Below are 21,202 nucleotides of genomic sequence, written 5' to 3' on the forward strand. Positions count from 1 at the left end.
ACATGGGAGTCTCTATACATAATTCCTTGATCATGCAAAGCAGGCAAATAAAGTAATTAAAAAAGGCCACTTGGGTTTTATTAAAAAGAGGCATAGAGTACAAGAGTAAATAAGTAATGAGTTTTGTATTTTGTGGAAGCAAAAGGAGCAGGCGTCCTCCTCCTGACTCCAGAAAAGTACTGCAAGCCACTGCAGACCTGCCCTTATCCCCTTCCTGATTGGCTCCTCCCCGCCCCGCTCTCCCGGACTTATCACTTGGCCTTGACGCAGAGCAAAATTGGTGTCCACAGTTCATCAGGTTTATTCTTATGAGGCCCAAAGACAAATGCAGTTAGGTCCTTGGGCCTCGCTGTTCCGGCAGATCGCCGCTGCGTGCCACCAGAATCGTGCCCATTTTGGGATGCTAAACAATTTAGGACCCAATGGGCTGAAAGCTTCCTCTGTACTGTCAACCTCTCTGGTTCTAAAGCTCTAACCCTTTCCCTGGCACTCGCCAATGCTGCTGTCTAATTAACCACAAGAAGATGCAGAAGATTTTGCCTATCCCTGTGGACAAGGACGTACTCCTAACTATTCCTTGGAGCTTTTCCTGCCCCGTCGTCGTGACTTCGCAGGAAGTACAGCAGAAATCCAGTTTACATGTGAAATCAGGGCAGTGGTGCGGGAACAGCTGCAATTACTTTCCTGGTCAAGTATCTATCTTTATGACATCAATGGGTAAACACTTTCAGAAAAACAAGGCACACCCACAATGGACTATATGTCCTTCATTATATACATCACACATTAATTTATCGTTAAGGGAGCTAGGAATTATACCAATCCACATTCCCTTCATGCTATTGCCAGACTGCTACTGAAAGAGTTTAGTGCATTGCTACAGTGTGCCTCACTCAGAGCACTGGGCTAATTACATCTGCTCTATGAGGGAAAATATTTAGGTGACAACAAGTTGGGTAATGGAGATGCAAAGACAGATTACGTAAAGCCAAGACATTACTTGTGAAGAAAACATTTGTGGTAAACCATTTACATCTGGAGAGGGAAATGAAAGGAACAGATGTGCACCATTGCTAGCATGATGATGCCTTGTGCAAGAGAAGCAATGGCACCTTTTGGCACAACCATACTTTTTGGTGGATACTTTAGCATCATGACATCCAAGTGCTAAGGCAAACAGTAAAGACTTTTTAAACACACTTCAACAAAGACCATGGAGTAGAAATTGGAACCCGCCATGCTCTTTATTGGGTGAAAAATCAGTGTTGGAAGAATGTATTTTGGGTCGCCCATCTCTCCCGGAAATGCACCAGCATCCAAATTGGAAGACAGCGACATCCAACGGAGGAGAAACGAGGGTGGTTGGCAAAACAGGTTGTCGGCTCGCTGTCGCTCATTTTACACTGCCACTCAAGACACGTCCTGACTCCAATGTTTTTAAACGAGCTCTATCTTTATCTATGTTTAGCAAAGCTTTTTTGATTTGATTGCTGATGCACCACACAATTACATCATCGCATCACTTTGAAGTGATTAGGACACAGGGCTCTTCCTCATAAACAGAAAAGATTGTCTGACGCTTTTTGTTAGGCGTGTGAGCCAGAACATTGGGAGCTTCATGAATCCGATATACCGAGCTCAATCCCCAATTTGCCAGTCTGCCAGGAACAGTGCCTCATAATGGTACTTGCTACAGTAATCGTTATACCATTATGACTTACGAACATGCAAACAACGACCTGTGGTCCATACAGTCTGTCCCACACAATTGTGATACCTTGTGTATCACAATATATATGCTCTCCACCCCACCCAACACCATGTGATCTGGCAGTGGAGAAAAACTAGTTTAAAACCTCAGGCTAATTTGGGGAATTCCTCTCCGACCCATCTAGGTGATCGAAACTAGTTCAGGAGATCACTCTGGCCCTGAATTCCCAGCAGTATCTACTTTTTGTAAGGACCTCCCCAACCAAAAACAAGTCCAGCTCTTGCTTGAAGGAATTCACCAAATCAGCATCCACCACACGAGACAGCAGCCTGTTCCAGAGGCTCATTATTCTCTGGGTAAAGAACCACCTCCTGACACCTAACATAGATCTGGCCTTACACAACTGGTGTTCCCTAACCTATTTAATTGGAACAAACTGTCAACAGGAACAGAATCTATTCCCTTCATGATCTTATAAACCTCAATCAGGTCACCTCTAAGTCTACACTTCTCTAAGTTGTAGAGTCCCAACTCTTTTAGCCTATCTTGATAACTAAGATGCTTTAGACTGGGAATTAGCCTAGTTGCCCTCCTCTGTAGCCTTTCCAAAACCTCAATATCACCCACCATGTGAGGAGATTGAAACTGGACACAGTTTTACAAGTTTGGCCTAACCAAACTTGGGACAAGGACAAAGTAGTATGTCTCATTTTGCAATCAATTTTCCGATGAATGCACCACAAAACCCTATTTGCTATCCCTTCAATGCATTGCTCATTTAACTTTAGAGATCTCCGCACTAGAACGCCCAGATCTCTTTTCTTCTCCACCTTCTTTAATACTTTTCCCTGAAGGGTGTATGAATGTTGAGCATTCGCCCTGCCCACATGCTTAACACTGTATTTTTCCAAATTAAACTTCATTTGCCAGTCATGAGCTCAATTTCCCAGCACATGAAGATCCACTTGAAGCAGTCAATGATTAGCTACAGTCCGAACGCTCGCGCAGATCTTCATATCATCTGCAAATTTGCTGATTGTGCCCCCAACACCTGCAGCCAGATCATTAATAAAAATGGTCAAGAGCAGCAGTCCAACACCGATCCCTGTGGGGCACCACTGGTGACCGGTCTCCAAACAGATCCAAATCCATCTGTAACTACTTTGTGCCTACATCCTTCCAGCCAGCTCTCAATCCAGCTCAATATACCAGTGGCTTCGATCTTGTTGATTCAGTGAATCATCTGCACCTCAGCCATGTTAGCTTGGTTTTCTACATTGAAAAAATATTTCTAAGTAAAAAAGCCAGAGCATGTCACAGTCTCCACACGGGAACTCGTGCTTGCAGCTGCCACTTCAGGGTATGAGCTGAGGTGAACTGATTTTTTTTTAATGTCTATTTGCATCACTGAAAATGAGGAATGCCAGTCAAAGTACATTTATACTATTACTGTTTGAGATTGATTTCCCCTGAGATTGATGTCTGTGAGCTAGACCCTCGCACTGCTGAATCCCAATAACAGACTCATAGACCTATAACCAACAGGATATTAGTCTCTCAAAATCCAAGCTATATAAAAGTGGCTGTAGAAAGATTATGAAAGGAAGCTGTGAGCTGTGCAGAATGAATTCCTACTATGACTAAATTCCCATTTGTCAGGTCAACAGTGGCGTTGGGGCCAAATAAATTAATTCCACTGTAATTGGTTTTGAACTCGCCTGGCCACTTCAGTCATCTGTATCCCTTTCTGTGACAAGTCATTCTTGAGATTGCCTGTCCAGTGCTTCCCTGAGCTTCCTCTGCTTTTTATTCGCTGTATCTCTGTGTGCAGGGCCATGAAAGGTATTCCAGCTGTTACCATTATGCCTAAACCATTGCAATCCTCTTTCTTGGATCTTCTGTATAAGTCTTGTTTCTAGTCCAAGCCATCTGATTATATTATTCTTGATTCCTTGCACCCTGAATACTTCAAGTATTCCTCTCAACCAACTCATCTCTGCCGAGTTGATTCCAGGATGAATATTCAGGGGTCGAAATTTGGTCCCGTCATTTTTCAGGCGGTGACACCAGATGAGTGCTGATTTTAGTGCCAGGCGGTAGGTGCCGCCTCAAACTGCAAAATTTAGTTTTGCCACCCAAAGGTGAGAGAACAGCGCTAAAAGTGGAGTTGCACACTCATCCTCGGGTGCCAACGGTGCAGCAGCTCAGGAAGCCCACCGAATTTCCTGACGGTAGGCTGCCGGCATGCGAGGTAACAAAAATTAAAAATAAAACATTTCCAACACTTTCCTTCACCCATACCCACACTTCCCCACTGGTCCCATTAATACCTAAATGCAAAAAAAAAAAATAATCATAAGCACTTACCTTGATCCCTGGATGCTCCTGACCTGGGATCTCCGATGTCCCACCACCTTCCTCAGGCTGTCTGAACACCTGCCAGTAAGGCCACCATACTTACCAAATATCACAGCGGCGGTGGCAAGGGGCCGTTGCACGCTCAATGACATCACCACGTGGGTGGCGGCCGAGCGCACAGGTGTAAGTCTTGCCGCCCCCCCACTGCCCAACGAAATTTCCAGTCAGCCCAGGAACCCGGTTGCCGCCGAACGTAAGGACTTAGCCACCCGTTAGCCACCCCTCTCCGGCAGCAACAGGTGACGTTAACAAACAAATTTCAACTCCTCAGTTTCTATCTTAGGTGAACATGGTAAAGGTGAAAACCATAGTGGAAGCTTTATTCTGCATTCCTGCTGACAAAGACTGTTTGGCAGAAATAATTGGTTAATATAAACCACATAGTTCTCAAGCCACCATGTGTTAGCAAGTGTGCTCCACCCTCATTATAAGCCTGCCTGTAAGTTGTAGCACATACTTCACAAATATCTAACGTGAAAAAGCTGGGAGCAAAGTCTGATGGGTCCTAATTATTCCTAGGCATTAAGGAAAACAAGCTGGTACGCTTGCACACTATTCTGGGTTTAATCCTAACCACTTTGAGTCATCACCACAATTACACCAGCATTAGAAGGTGATAATCTAGGCAGGAGGAGCTTTCCAGATGACATGACGTGATGGTCATGTGAATTAGCCTCCAAGACTACTTCTTCCGAAATTTCTAAATGCAAAGTTGCATATGTTTTATACTAACTGTTTACATGTGGAAAAGTTCACTTGAAAGTGAACTCTCTAAAGATATTGATATATTTTACTTCTTTTCCAGACTATATTGACATGGGATTGCTGTAGACATAGTAAATCACATACCATTGCATTATTAGATCTAAAGTAAAACTTCATATTGCACCAAAAGCTCATCACACTGGGGCTTCAATAGGTAACTATTTATTTATTTTAAAATCTAAGGTGCTTACAGCCGGAGCATGAAAAGCATTCTCAACAGCAGGTTAAATCCACTGCTGTCAGCTCCTGCAAATAAAACCTTGAGCTTCAGCTACTAACTCCAATAATATTTGATTTGATCCAGAGAAAACAGGAACTATGGAGAACGGAAAGAGCAAAGAAGACAGCAGTGCAAGAACAAGCTCTACGGGAGAGAGCAGAGAGACTGAAACAATTTCGTGTAAGTGTCTTTAAAAGCATCCAACTTCAAAAATAAAACATTAACTTTACTGATGTAACCGAAAAATAACTGCAGGTGGATGTGTTTAAGCTGCGATTTTTAACAGAGTGCTAGGTGCAGTCCTACAACTTGTCAGACATTGATTTTCGACTGAAAATTGATTATTCAGTATAAATCTGGCAGTGTGTTGTGTGAACTAATATCATTTGAAGATGTTTTATGTTCAACTAAAAGGTGAGAATGTTTGGTTAAAGAAACGCAGCAATAGAAACATAGAAACATAGAAAATAGGTGCAGGAGTAGGCCATTCGGCCCTTCGAGACTGCACCACCATTCAATGAGTTCATGGCTGAACATGCAACTTCAGTACCCCATTCCTGCTTTCTCGCCATACCCCTTGATCCCCTTAGTAGTAAGGACTACATCTAACTCCTTTTTGAATATATTTAGTGAATTGGCCTCAACTTTCTGTGGTAGAGAATTCCACAGGTTCACCACTCTCTGGGTGAAGAAGTTTCTCCTCATCTCGGTCCTAAATGGCTTACCCCTTATCCTTAGACTGTGACCCCTGGTTTTGGACTTCCCCAACATTGAGAACATTCTTCCTGCATCGAACCTGTCTAAACCCATCAGAATTTTAAATGTTTCTATGAGATCCCCTCTCATTCTTCTGAACTCCAGTGAATACAAGCCCAGTTGATCCAGTCTTTCTTGATATGTCAGTCCCGCCATCCCGGGAATCAGTCTGGTGAACCTTCGCTGCACTCCCTCAATAGCAAGAATGTCCTTCCTCAAGTTAGGAGACCAAACTGTACACAATACTCCAGGTGTGGCCTCACCAAGGCCCTGTACAACTGTAGTACCATCTCCCTGCCCCTGTACTCAAATCCCCTCGCTATGAAGGCCAACATGCCATTTGCTTTCTTAACCGCCTGCTGTACCTGCATGCCAACCTTCAATGACTGATGTATCATGACACCCAGGTCTCGTTGCATCTCCCCTTTTCCTAATCTGTCTGTCTCTCTGTTTTTACCACCAAAGTGGATAACCTCACATTTATCCACATTATACTTCATCTGCAATGCATTTGCCCACTCACCTAACCTATCCAAGTCACTCTGCAGCCTCATAGCATCCTCCTCGCAGCTCACACTGCCACCCAACTTCGTGTCATCCGCAAATTTGGAAAAACTACATTTAATCCCCTCATCTAAATCATTAATGTACAATGTAAACAGCTGGGGCCCCAGCAAAGAACCTTGCGGTACCCCACTAGTCACTGCCTGCCATTCTGAAAAGTACCCATTTACTTCTGTTCTTTGCTTCCTGTCTGCCAACCAGTTCTCAATCCATGTCAGCACACTACCCCCACTCCCATGTGCTTTAATTTTGCACATTAATCTCTTGTGTGGGACCTTGTCGAAAGCCTTCTGAAAGTCCAAATACACCACATCAACTGGTTCTCCCTTGTCCACTCTACTGGAAACATCCTCAAAAAATTCCAGAAGATTTGTCAAGCATGATTTCCCTTTCACAAATCCATGCTGACTTGGACCTATCATGTCACCTCTTTCTAAATGCGCTGCTATGATATCCTTACTAATTGATTCCATCATTTTACCCACTACCGATATCAGGCTGACCGGTCTATAATTCTATGTTTTCTCTCTCCCTCCTTTTTTAAAAAGTGGGGTTACATTGGCTACCCTCCACTCCATAGGAACTGATCCAGAGTCAGTGGAATGTTGGAAAATGACTGTCAATGCATCCGCTATTTCCAAGGCCACCTCCTTAAGTACTCTGGGATGCAGTCCATCAGGCCCTGGGGATTTATCGGCCTTCAATCCCATCAATTTCCCCAACACAATTTCCCGACTAATAAGGATTTCCCTCAGTTCCTCCTTCTTATTAGACCCTCTGGCCCCTTTTATATCCAGAAGGTTGTTTGTGTCCTCCTTAGTGAATACCGAAGCAAAGTACTTGTTCAATTGGTCTGCCATTTCTTTGTTCCCCGTAATGACTTCTCCTGATTCTGACTGCAGAGGACCTACGTTTGTCTTTACTAACCTTTTTCTCTTTACATATCTATAGAAACTTTTGCAGTCCATCTTAATATTCCCTGCAAGCTTCCTCTCGTACTCTAATGATGCAAGGCTGCGAAGGAAACTGATAGACTTTGTACCTACTGCCAATGCTTAAGTAGAATTATTCAGTTGATTAAAAACTACAAATATTTGTATTAGGAGATTTAAAAGGACAGTGCCTTTTTAGAAAGTATCCAAGCTGATGGGCCTGCTTTTAGTCAGGGTAGCATAATGTAGGATTCACTTCAGCTTTAAGCAAGCTTAAGTTGTTTGTGAATTCGGATTAGAAGATTGACTATAAATTACACGTTTGGGCAGGGCAGCAAGTTCCGGCATTTCAAACATTTTGTGAAGTGGGTTATTTTTTGGAGCAATATCGGATCTGTTCATTTGCGACACTAATCCCCAATTACCAGAACTCCAGGTGAGCCTGTGCCTGGGAATTGACCAGCATGGCCATGAATTCCAGTGATCCTCGGTGCTTAAAGCCCTCCCGCAGAATCATAGACATTAAGTACAGAAATAAATTATTAAGATCATCATCCCTGTAGCAGCTCTTCAACTAGACCTGTTTAGTCTAATCCTATTTCCCTTCCCATTCATCATAACATCTTTTATTTTCTCCTTTTCAAATACTTATCCAACTTCCTACAGTCTCTGCCTCAATTGCCACTTGGGTAAAGCATTCCACCTTATAATTAAACTCGGTGTCCTTTAACTTCCTCCTTCATTCCTCTGGAGATAATCCTATCCCCCTGGTTATTGATTCCCCAACCAGTGGAAATAATCTTTCACTCTTTCCTCGCTCAAAACCTTTCAGAACTTTTCAAACGTCTACGAGATCCACTACTACAGTGAAACGAGCTCCAATCTTTCAAGCTCCAGTTGTTTATCAATGACAGCTTGTGACTACCACTGACATGAGTGTATGGATAGGATTTTGCTCACGTGGAAGGATTGTATGCACTATTACACTGGTCAGCATGAGCAGGCATGCGATTGTGAAAGTGTGTATCAGGTGACCCACTCAAACATGATACATAGACAACATTCATATACAATGATGCTTACTGTACATCCTGCGTGGATTGTCCTCTCTACCTTGCAGTCATTGTATTACCTGGATAGAAAAAAGGCTGGAGATCACAAGGGATGGAGCTGGCATGAGTTAACTCAGCTTCTAGCGTTTGAGGAAATTGTCATTAATCCCAACAAATTTGCCTTTGTGTAGCAATATTCACTGCACCTAAAAAAGGCAATTCATTGTGATTTAAACTTCAAAGGGCCTCTGCATCCTTTCATAAAATATGGAGAAAGTCTGGGCCTCTTTTTAAGTTTGGGTGTATTTATATATGGGTGGGATATTCTTCAGCTGCACACAGTCTTGGCCAATGCCGATTCAGAGTTAGAAGAGATGATTCAGGTATTGTGTGCCCTCAGTGGGGAGAGACACTCCAAGTTAACATCATTCCCCACAGGGGTACTGGATGCCTAGGCTATCGCTTTGCACCTGAATAATGGGCGCGGCGCCAACTAATTTCTGGACCTTGATGCTCGTCAGAGATCTGCATTCTCAGGCTTTTCACACAAATCTAAAGAAAGAAATGAGGAAGGCCAGCTACAATGTTGTCCTGATAACAGATTTCACAACTAACTTACAGTAAAAGGAGTGACTCGGTTCAAGACTTCATCATATGCTTTGCATTTAAATAAGCGTCTTTAACATAGTAAAACATCCCAAAACGCTTCACAGGCGTGTTATCAAACAGAATTTGACTCCAAACCACAGAAGGAGATATAAGGGGGGTGAAATTACCCCTCGCCCCGATCGGGGGCTGGGACTTTTATCACCCAGCCCAGCTCCTGCACTCCTTTGAGGGGCATGCTCGGGTTGGTAGCATGAGATTGAGTGCAGCGCTACACTGATGCTCCACATAGTGCTAATGCTCTACGATGCCCCTCCCCTTCAATTCAAGGGGAGGGCCGCTGCACATTCTGCATGGCCCTTTGGTGGCCGCCACTGGACCATCAGGGATGCGATGGATCGGGCCAGCAACCTGGCACTCAAAACAGAGTGCCGCGTTGCACAATGGCAGCCCAGTCCACACTAAGGCTGCCATAGTCGGGCCAATTCAAGAGTCGGCCGACTAACAAAGATGGTGGCCCAAGGCACTGCAGACCTCCTCTTTAAACAGCGCCCTGGGAGTGGATGTCTGCCAGCATTGACATCCGCCCGCACCAGCCTCGCGGTCCGCGGGGCAATTTCCCCCGCGGGATGTTAAGGGCTTGGCGAGGGGTGGTGAGAGGTCAGCGTGCACAGCAATTATGTCATCGCCAGTTGTCCGCTGGCCCAAGGCGCTAACCGCGGGGCGCACACTGCTGGAGCAGCACCCCCCCAAACCTCCGGGGCAATTTCCCCGGAGGCACTAACTGGGCTATAAAAAGGGGCAATTTCGCCCCCTAGGAAAGATGACAAAACGCTTGGTCAGAGAGGTAGATTTTAAGGAGCATCTTAAAGGAGGAGAGAGGTAGAGAGGCGGTGAGATTTATGGAAGAATATTCGCGCTTAGGACCTCGGCCGCCGCAGGCATGGTGGAGTGATGCGCAACAGAGCAGAATTGGAGGAGGCAGAGATCTCGGAGGGTTGAAGAGCTGGGGTGGTTACAGAGATAGGGAGGAGAGTGGCCATGGAAGGATTTGAAAACAAGATGGGATTTTAAAATTGAGGCGTTGCCAGACCGGGAGCCAATGTAGATCATCCCTGCATTGGAATAGTCAAGTATAGAGGTAACAAAGGCATGGATGAGGGTTTCACAGCAGATGAGCTTAGGCGGAGGTGGAAACAGGTGATGCTACAGAGGTGGAAGTAAACAGTTTTGGTGTTGGAGCAGATATGGGGTAGGAAACTCATCTAAGGGTCAAATAGGACACCAATGTTGTGAATGATCATATTCAGCCTCAGACATTAGCCAGGGAGGGAATGGAATCGGTGGCTAGGAAACAGAGTTCGCGGCGGGGACCAAAGACAATGGCTTTGGTGTTCCCAATATTTCGTACATTTAGTTACAGTCAGATAAGATGGAAGAGAAGCAGACCCAGAGCTGGCTCTTACCCTCTGATTTCCTTAACTCTGACACCATGTGCCTCCAGTACCAAGCAAACATCAGCTTTGGTACAACTGAGTGACTTTCTGGGGCACTTCAGACTGCAGTTAAGAGTCAACCACATTGGTGTGGGACTGGAGTTGCATATAGACCAGACTCGGTAAGGAGGGCAGGTTTCATTCCCTAAAGGACATTAGTGAACCAGTTGGATTTTTACAACAGAACAACAGCTTCTTGAGCACTTAAAAAAAAAACTCATATCAGCTCACTTCTTAAAGCTGAATTCAATTCCTCAAACTACCATGGTAGCATTTGAACTCATATTCTTTGAATTACTAGTCCAGTGACATAACCCATCATCATCATCATAGGCAGTCCCTTGAAGCAAGGATGATTAACGTGTGGTGGCCGTTGCACACCAGCCACCACACGGGCTTGACAGAGCTAATCACTACACTACCATACCCCAGTAATGCTGCCAATCCACTGGTTAATCCACTGTGCAGACATTATAGCTCACAATGTAATCCTGATATAAACATCAGCAATATCAAGGCTACCAATTAGGCTATAAAGTCCCAAAACATTGAAAAAATGCTCAGTTACTGCCTGACTACTGCATCAACAGCAACTTTTAAGTGACAGTTTCCTAGAACAGTGCCCTCTTGTGTAGAATGTGCGCATCCATCTGTATTTTTTTACGTGTACAATGGCAGGAATGGACAGGGAATCTTGGCTCAGTGGTAACATTCTTGGCTCTTCGTTAGAACGTCATAGTTTCAAGCCACAAGACTTGAGCATATAATCTAGGCTGATAACTCAGTGTGAGCACTGAGGGTGCACTGCATTGTCAGAGATGCTGCCTTTTGGATGAAATGTTCAACCAAGGCCTTGTTTCGCCTCTTAGGTGCATGTTAAAGATCCCATAACGTGATTTGAAGACGAGCAGGGGAGTTCTGGTGGCCTGACTAATATTTATCCCTCAACCAACATCAGCAAAATGGATTACATGGTCATTCATCTCATTGCTCTTTGTGGGACCTTGTTGTGTGAAAATTAGATTACCTACATAGATAAGTGACTACATTTCAAAAGTAATTAATTGGCTGTGAGCCATTTGGGATGACCTGAAGGCATGAAAGGCATTGTATAAATGCAAGTTCTTTCTATCAGTATGGTAATGATGTTGCCAGAAGCAAGCTGTTAATGCACCAACTGGATTAATCACAGTGTCAGTTAGATTGTGGTGCAACCTGTAATATGATCACAGCCAAGTAATTGGGAAACGTGAGCAAGTATTGTCTTGAAGAGAAACAGAATGTTAACCTTTGTGGCTCAGTGGGTAGCACCCTTGCCTCTGGGTCAGAAGGTTATGGGTTCAAATTCCACTCCATGAACTTGAGCACAAAAAAATATCTAAGCTGACACACCAGTATAGTGCTGAGGAAGTGCTGCACTGTTGGAGGTGAGGGCTTTCCAATGAGATGTTAAACTGAGGTCTGCTCTCTCAAGTGGACATAAAAGATCCCATGGCACTATTTTGAAGAAGAGCAGGGGAATTATCCCCAGTGTCCTAGCCGATATTTATCCCTCAAACAACATAACAAAAACAGATTATCTGGTCATTAGCACAATGCTGTTTGTGGGAGCTTGCTTGTATGCAAATTGGCTGCCATGTTTTCCCACATTACAACAGTGACTACACTCCAAAAAGTACTTCATTGATTGTAAAGCGCTTTGAGATGCCCAGTGGTTGTTTTCCATTTCTGGACACCAGGCAATTCCTGGCAGTGCAGATTGCAAAACTATGCAACCTCAGCCTGTGATTTTCATCTAAGAAAATTTACCTTAATGGATTCTAACAAATTACTATAAAACTCACCTTGTAGCCACTGAAACGTTACTGGCAAAAAATTCCAATCAGCATTTATGGTGAGGGCAGACAGCAACCAAATCCCTTTACTCGACAGCTAAGCTGTGTCATAAATAGGATGTCAATGTTTCCTGCAAAACTATGCTCCCCACCCTAACTATAGCAGTGTTACTGCCAGAAGCAATACCAGTGACGCCCTTCCCTTGAGTCAACTCACCAAAGACAATCGGATGTCCTTCGACCAACAAGATGACAGAGCAGTAAACTCATTGGTATTGCAGCCCACACGTAAATCTTTAATGATTCATGACACTGGAAAAGTACCTTTTGCAACAAAAAGTTCAAGGAGGAGTTTGAAAGGTTGCTCAAACTAAATGTGATAGCTGACACATCGGATATCAAACATGGGAGTAATTCATAAGTCTGGGAAGTTAAGAATCTGGAGAATATGTAGACACTTGAGTATAGCTCTAAAGAGAAGTGCTCTTCCCCACCCTGAGGAAATACTACCAGATTCAAGGGAAGTTACTGTACAGGTCCAAAAATGCCATGTAGCACTGGGTGAAAGGAATTCTTATCTTACCACATTCAGTCTGCCATTTGGAAGATTCAGGTGGTTGTCCCCTTGGTTTACAAGGAAGAATTTTAGTGCAGCAACATCAAGTAACAGAGGAAATGCAGACGTTGTCATGATATTTTGCAAAGATGGCACAATTGGTGATCTCACCTGTGCCTGTAATCAAAAGCTCAGAACTTCATTCGGTCAAACTTAAAACTTAACAAAGAAATGACTAAACTAAGGGTCTGAGAGTTTATCATTTGTAAAAACAAATTGCAGAGCTCAAAGTGGCTAAATCCCAGATTCCAACAGTATATACCGTGGGCTGTGTACAGATGTCTGAGAGGAGGTTGCAGAGGCTCTGACCACAGTTTTTCCTATCCTCCTTCGATATGTAAACTGGAGGATTACCAATGTAACATTTCTGTTCAAGAAGGGAGCAAAGGATAAATGGGGTAACTTAGGCCAGATAGTTGTAGGCAAAATCCATAACTTGAGATCAAATTAGTGAGCATTTAGGGATGCATGGAATAATCAAGGACAACCAGCACAGATTTATTAAAGACAGGTTTTGTTAAATTTAATCCGTTTTTTTTGAAGAAGTGACTGATTAACAAGGTAAAGGGATGCAATAGATGTGATGTATATACATCTTCAAAGGGCATTCAATAAGATGTTTCATAGGAGGCTTGTTACAAAAATTCAGGTGTATGATGTAAAGAAAGAAAGACTTGCATTTATATAGCACCTTTCATGACCACCAGACGTACCAAAGCACTTTACAGTCAATGAAGTACTTTTTGAACTGTAGCCACTGTTGTAATGTAAAAAACATGGCAACTAATTTTGCACACAGAAAGCTCTTACAAACAGTCGTGTGATAATGACCACATAACCTGTTTTAGTGATGTTGATTGAGGGAAAAATATTGGCTAGGTCACTGGATATATTTCCCCTGCTCTTCTTCAAAAAAGTGCCAATGGATCTTTTATGCCCAGCTGAGAGATCAGACAGGGCCTTGGTTTAACATCTCATCTGAAAGACGGTACTTCCGACAGTGCTGTGTACAGAAGTTAGAGAGGAGGTTCTCAGAGGCTCTGACCAAAGTTTATCCAATCCTCCATAATATGTAAACTCGAGTGTCAGCCTAGATTTTGGTGTTCAAGTCTCTGGTATGGGACTTGAACAACCTTCTGACTCAAAGGCAAGGGTGCTACCAACTTCGCCACTGAGCTGACACAAAAAGAAGCCATAATACTGGTGTGAATGAGGGTTTCAGCGTCAGTATGGAAAGGGGAGAACAGCTATACATAGAAACATAGAAGTTTACAGCGCAGAAGGTGGCCATTTCAGCCCATTGTGTCCGCGCTGGCTGACAAAGAACCGCATGGCCCTCGGTCAGCAGTCCTAAAAGTTACATATAAACCCATGAACAATTATGGAACGGCAAAGAGCACCCAGCCCAACTAGTTTACCTCACACAACTGCGACACCCCTTATACTGAAAACATCTATACTCCACCCCAACCAGAGTCATGTGATCTCTTGGGAGAGGCAAAAACCAGATAAAAAACCCAGGCCAATTTAGGGAGGAAAAAATCTGGGAAAATTCCTCTCTGACCCATCCAGGCGATCGAAACTAGACCAGTAGATCACCCTGGCTGTATTCTATTGCCTGCAGTACTTACCATTATATCTGCACCGTCCAACAAAAGGTCATCCAGTCGAATCCCAATTACCAGCTCTAGGTCCATAACCCTGTAGGTTACTGCACTTTAAGTGCCCATCCAACCATCTCTTTAAAGTGGTGAGGGTTTCTGCATCCACCACTCTTCCAGGCAATGAGTTCCAGATCCCCACAACCTTCTGCTTAAAGAAGCCCCCCCCCCTCAAATCTCCTCTAAACCTTCCACCAACCACCTTAAAACGATGCCACCTCATAATAGACACCTCCACCAATGGAAGTAGACCCTTACTATCCACTATGTCCAGGCCCTTCAATATTTTGTACACCTCAATGAGGTCCCCTCTCAACCTCCTCTGTGCCAATGAGAACAAACCCAGCCTATCCAATCTGTCCTCATAACTAAGATTCTCCATTCCAGGCAGCATCCGAGTAAATCTCCTTTGCACCCTCTCGCGTGCAATCACGTCCTTCCTATAATATGGTGACCAGAACTGCACGCAGTACTCGAGCTGTGGCCTAACCAAAGTATTATACACTTTAAGCATAACTTCCCTGCTTTTATAATCCATGCCTCGGCCAATAAAGGAAAGCATTCCGTATGCCTTCTTAATGACCTTATCCACCTGGCCTGCTACTTTCAGGGTTCTGTGGACAAGCACCCCAAAAAGAGTTCTGTGGACAAGCACTCCAAGGTCCTTTGTTCATGTACACTATTAAGTGGCCTACCGCTTAAGATGTATACTCTTTCCTTATTAGCCCTCCCAAAGTGCATCACTTCACACTTCTCTGAATTAAATTCTATTTGCCACTGCTCTGCCCACCTGACTTCTTAATCATACTCCCTATATTCAAATCTAAATCATTGATATATACCACAAAAAGCAAGGGACCCAATACTGAGCCTTGAGGAACCCCACTCGAAACATCCTCCCATACCAGTCACAAAAACATCCATCAATCATTACCCTTTGCTTTTACTTCCAAGCCAATTTTGGATCCAACTTGTCACTTTGCCCTGGCTCCCATGGGCTTTAACCTTCATGACCAGTCTACCATGTGGGACCTTATCAAAAGCCTTGCCAAAGTCCATATATACTACATCATATGCACTACCCTTATCGACCCTCTTGGTTACCTCCTCAAAAAATTCAATCAGGTTCGTCAAACACCCTTAACAAATCTGTGCTGACTGTCCCTAATTAATCCTTGCCTTTCCAAATGCAGATTTATCCTGTCCTTCAGGATTTTTTCAAATAATTTTCCCACCACTGAGGTTAGGCTGACAGGCCTGTAATTACTGGGCCTTTCCCTTTTTCTCTTCTTAAACAACATTAGCAGTCCTCCAAGCCTCCAGCACAATGCCCAGATCCAAAGAGGACTGGAAAATGAAGGTCAATGCTGTCATATATTCAACTGTCATTGTAGCCCATGTATAACCTGACCTAAGTTGTACACCTTGAGAACACCGAACATAGGGACGAAATTGTGGGAGACACTCCTAACCTGGACCTTCCTGTATAAAAGGGGAAGCTCCACCCACCGTCTGTCTTTTGAGGTCTTGGTAATAAAGGTAACTGATCACAGAGTGATCTTCTCTCAAGTATGGGCCTCATGTGCATTTATACTGCATAGTAAGGACATATTATTGGTGACGAGAAACTGGGACTTAAACCACGCGACCATGGCCACTAGCAGCACAGAAGAGAGGTACTGTGTTGGTGATGATTGGAACGACTTTATTGAGAGACTAAAGAATGGTTGGGACAGGATTCGGACGCCAAACACAGGGCTCATCTCCTGACTGTTTGTGGATCCCTGATGAAGGACCTTCAAGCGCCAGAGAAGCCGGCGGACAAGACATTCAAAGAGCTCAGTAAGTTGATCGGGGAACACTTTAAACTGGCGAGCAGCATGCACATGCCGAGACACCGGTTTTACACGCACCGGCGGCGAGAAGGGCAAAGCGTTTCAGACTTCGTGGCAGATCTCCGGTGACTGGCGAGCCTATGTAAGTTCCCAGATGCATGCAGTGCTGCGAGACTTTTTTATTGAGGGCATCGGGCACGCTGGGGTTTTCAGGAAACTGATTGAGACCAAAGACTTGACCTTGGAAGCGGCGGCTATGATAGCCCAGACAATTATCTCAGGGGAGGAAGAGACCAGAATGATTTATGGCAAAAATCTTCGCTCAAATGCGGCAAACGACCAGGGAGTCAACATTGTTAACGCGGCACACAGTTCTCTAGGCAGACAAGGGCAATCGGACATGCCCCAGCATGCAGTCGAACTCAAAGGGGTAATTCAACAGAGACAATGGCTAGCGGAATGGTGATTCATGCCATCGTAATGGACAATGCGGCCAGTAATGGGGCCATCAACACCTGTTAATGGTGCGTTTAAGGACAGTTACAGAGACAGTCAGAGATGATCGACTAGTAATGGACCTTTTGTTTCCAACAATGGGGCCTCTAGCTCATGCTGGAGGTGTGGAGGCAAATACCCAGCCAGAGCTTGCAGGTATCAGCAATATACCAGCAGAAACTGCAACATCAGCGGTCACTTGGCGCATATGTGCAGGAAGCCTGCAGCCAGGTTGATGTACGAGGAGGACGGGCCCGATGTAAGCCCTACGAGGCCAAATGAATACTGGGGGAAATCGCTGGAAGCTGAAGTTCAGCGAGTTCATGTGGAGCACATATACAGTTCATATACCAGGACGCCACCGATAATGATGAAAGTGCTCCTCAATGGCATCCCAGTATTAATGGAGCTGGACACGGGGGCCAGCCAGTTCCTGATGAGTATCAAACAGTTCAAAAGGTTGTGGGTGTCCAAGGCCAGGAGGCCAAAATTATTGCCGATTGATGCACTGCTACGGACATATACAAAGCGGTGCTTGGCAGCGCCAGGGTAGTCGTGACCCATAACGATTCAGAGAACAGGTTGCCACTCTGGATTGTCCCGGGGGCCGGTCCTGCACTACTGGGGAGGAGTTGGCTTGCTGTCATGAACTGGAAATGGGGCGATGTCAATGCAATTTCTTCTGTGGAGCGAGTACCATGCTCACAGGCCCTGGACAAATTTGACTCATTATTTCAACCTGGCATCAGCACTTTCATGGGGACCGAGGTAGTGATTCACATAAATCCGGATGCCAGGCCAGTACACCACAAGGTCAGAGCGGTCAGTACCGTACGTGATGCGGGAAAAGATAGAAGGTGAATTGGACCGCCTGCTGAAGGAAGGCATCATCTCGCCAGTTGAATTCAGTGATTGGGCGAGCCCGATTGTGCCGGTGCTCAAGGCGGATGGGTCGGTCAGGATATGTGGCGATTACAAGGCCACCATCAATCGGGTGTCACTCCAAGACCAGTACCCGCTACCGAGAGCGGAGGACCTCATTGCGAAGCTATCCTGTGAAAACATTTTTCAAAATTGGACCTGACCTCAGCTTACATGACCCAGGAGCTGGCGAGTGAGTTGAGGAAGCTGACCACCATCACGACACACAAGGGGTTGTTTGAGTATAACAGATGTCTGTTCGGGATTTGTTTGGCCGCATGATCTTTCAGCAAAATATGGAAAGCCTCCTCAAGCCGATTCCAAGGACAGTGGTTTTTCAAGACGACATCCTCATCACGGGTCACGATACTGAAGAACACCTCCAAAACCTGGAGGAGGTGCTACACAGACTGGACTGGGTAGGGCTGTGACTGAAAAAGGCGAAGTGCGTCTTCTTAGCTCCAGAGGTAGAATTCCTGGGGAGGAGGGTAGCAGCAGACGGGACCAGACTTACTGCATCCAAAACGGAAGCGATCCACAGAGCACCCTGACCCCATAACACAACGGAGCTGCATTCGTTCCTGCGGCTCCTGAACTATTTTGGCAACTTTCTTCCCAAATTGAGCACGCTGTTAGAACCACTACACGTGCTCCTATGCAAAGGTCATGATTGGATCTGGGGGGACAGCCAGGAAAGGGCTTTTGATAGAGCACGCAATTTGTTATGCTCCAACAAACTGTTAACGTTATATGACCCATGTAAGAAACTAGTTTTAACGTGTGATGCGTCGTCCTATGGGGTCGGGTGTGTGTTGCAGCATGTGAATGCCAATGGTGAGTTACAGCCGGTAGCTTATGCCTCCAGAAGTCTGTCCCGGGCAGAAAGGGGCTACGGGATGGGAGAAAAGGAAGTGCTAGCATGTGTATATGCAGTAAAAAAAAATGCACCAGTACCTGTTTGGCAGGAAATTTGAGCTGGAGACAGATCACAAACCCCTAACGTCCCTTTTGGCCGACAACAAGGTCATAAATGTGAATGCATCGGCCCGCGTACAGAGATGGGCACTTACATTAGCCGCCTATGACTACACAATTCGGCACAGACCGGGCACTGAAAACTGTGCCAATGCACTGAGCAGGCTACCACTAGCCACCACTGAGGGGGCAGCTGAGCATGATGCTGAGATGGTCATGGCTGTTGAAGCTTTCGAAAGCGAAGGCTCACCTGTGACAGCCCGTCAGATTGAAGTCTAGACAAATGAAGACCCGCTACTGTCTTTTGTTAAGAAATGTGTCCTGAATGGGGACTGGGCAGCCATGTACGGGGCATACCCTGAGGAGTTTAAACCGTTTCATAGGTGCAAGGATGAACTCTTGATTCAGACCGATTGCCTACTGTGGGGAAATCAAATAGTCATGCCCCAGAAGGGCAGAGAGGTGTTTATCAGAGAACTTCACAATGAGCACCCGGGCATTGTCATGATGAAGGCAATTGCCAGGTCACACGTTTGGTGGCCAGGGATAGATGCAGACCTGGAACTTTGTGTTCGCAGATGCAACACGTGTGCTCAGCTGGGCAACGCACCCAGGGAAGCCCCCCTTAGCCCCTGGTCCTGGCCCGCCAAGCCATGGTCATGCATCCATGTGGACTATGCAGGTCCTTTCATGGGAAAAATGTTTTTGGTTGTAGTAGACACGTATTCCAAATGGATTGAGTGTGCCATTTTAAATTCAAGCACATCCTCTGCCACGGTAGAAAGTCTACGGCCAATGTTCGCCACCCATGGTCTACCGGACATCTTGGTCAGCGACAATGGCCTGTGCTTCACAAGCACTGAATTCCAGGACTTCATGGCAGGCAATGGAATCAACCATGACAGAACGGCACTGTTCAAGCCGGCCTCAAATGGCCAGGCGGAACGAGCAGTGCAGATAATCAAACAGGGGATGCTCAGAATCCAAGAGGGTTCCCGACAAAGCCGCTTATCACGTCTCCTGTTGGCCAATAGATCCCGACCACACTCGCTCACAGGGGTTCCACCCGCAGAGCTGCTACTGAAAAGGATGCTCAAAATCAGGTTATCCCTTATACACCCTACTATGAAAGAAATTGTTGAGAGAAGGCGTCAGTCACAATGTGACTACCATGACAGGAATGCGAGGGCGCAATGTATTGATGTCATTGATCCTGTTTTTGTCCTTAATTATGCTGCAGGGCCCAAATGGCTTGCAGACACTGTGATTGCCAAAGAGGGGATTAGGGTTTTGGTAGTTAAACTTACCAATGGACAAATCTGCCGCAAACACATAGATCAAACTAAAAGGAGGTTCAGCAACCCCATAGAAGAAGCAGAGGAAGAACACGACGTAGCGTTTACTCCACCACAGGTGACCGAACACCAGAACCAAGTGGAGGAGAGCCCAGTCACTGTGGGCAGTCCGGACAGGCCTGAGGCACCGCAAACAGCAGACACTCAGGCCAGCGCCCAACAACCGGAGCCCCAACTCAGGCGCTCTACAAGGGAGTGTAAACCACCAGAGAGACTTAACCTGTGATCCCAATAAGACTTTGGGGGGGAGGTGATATCATGTATTCAACTATCATTGTAACCCATGTATAAGCTGACCTAAGTTATACATCTTGAGAACACTGACCACAGAGGGCGAACTTGTGGGAGACGTTCCTAACCTGGACCTTCCAGTATAAAAGGGGAAGCTCCACCCACCGTCTGTCTCTTGAGGTCTTGGTAATAAAGGTAACTGGTCACCAAGTGATCTTCTCTCAAGTATGGGCCTCGTGTGCATTTATACTCTATAGTAAGGACATATTAAAGGCCTCTGCTATTTCCTCTTTTACTTCGCTCAACACCCTGGGTTGCATTTCATCCGGCCTTGGAGCCTTATCTACTTTCAAAGCTGCTAAACCCCTTAATACTTCCTCTCTCACTATATTTATTTTATCCAGAATATCACACTCCTCCTCGATAGCAGTATCTGCATTATCCCTTTCCTTTGTGAAAACATATGCAAAGTACTCATTAAGAACCCTACCAACATCTTCCACCTCTACACAAAGATTACCCTCATGGTCTCTAATAGGCCCGACCCTTTTTTAGTTACCCTCTTACTCTTAATATATTTATAGAATATCTTATGGTTATCCTTAATTTTACTGGCCAAGAATGTCTCGTGCTCTCTCTTAGCATTCCTAATATCCTTTTTAATTTTGCCTCTTAACATTATATATTCCTCTAAAGATTCTAAAGTATTTAGCCATTGGTATATGACAGAAGTGTCCCTTTTTTTCTTAATCCTCCCC

At 45.1% G+C, this 21,202-nt stretch overlaps 1 protein-coding gene across 1 annotated transcript in view; it reads left to right on the top strand.

The window, feature by feature from the left end:
• The window catches only part of LOC139278008 (ensconsin), a 45,271-nt gene that overhangs the window by 7,273 nt on the left and 16,796 nt on the right, over positions 1-21,202 (top strand). Inside the window, exon 4 of the mRNA XM_070896661.1 lies at positions 5,199-5,294. Within this exon, the coding sequence (XP_070752762.1) occupies positions 5,199-5,294 (96 nt within the window). The remainder of the gene's footprint in view (positions 1-5,198; positions 5,295-21,202) is intronic.

The sequence above is a fragment of the Pristiophorus japonicus genome, chromosome 13 (genome assembly GCF_044704955.1).
Source record: "Pristiophorus japonicus isolate sPriJap1 chromosome 13, sPriJap1.hap1, whole genome shotgun sequence".
Lineage (NCBI taxonomy): Eukaryota > Metazoa > Chordata > Chondrichthyes > Pristiophoridae > Pristiophorus > Pristiophorus japonicus.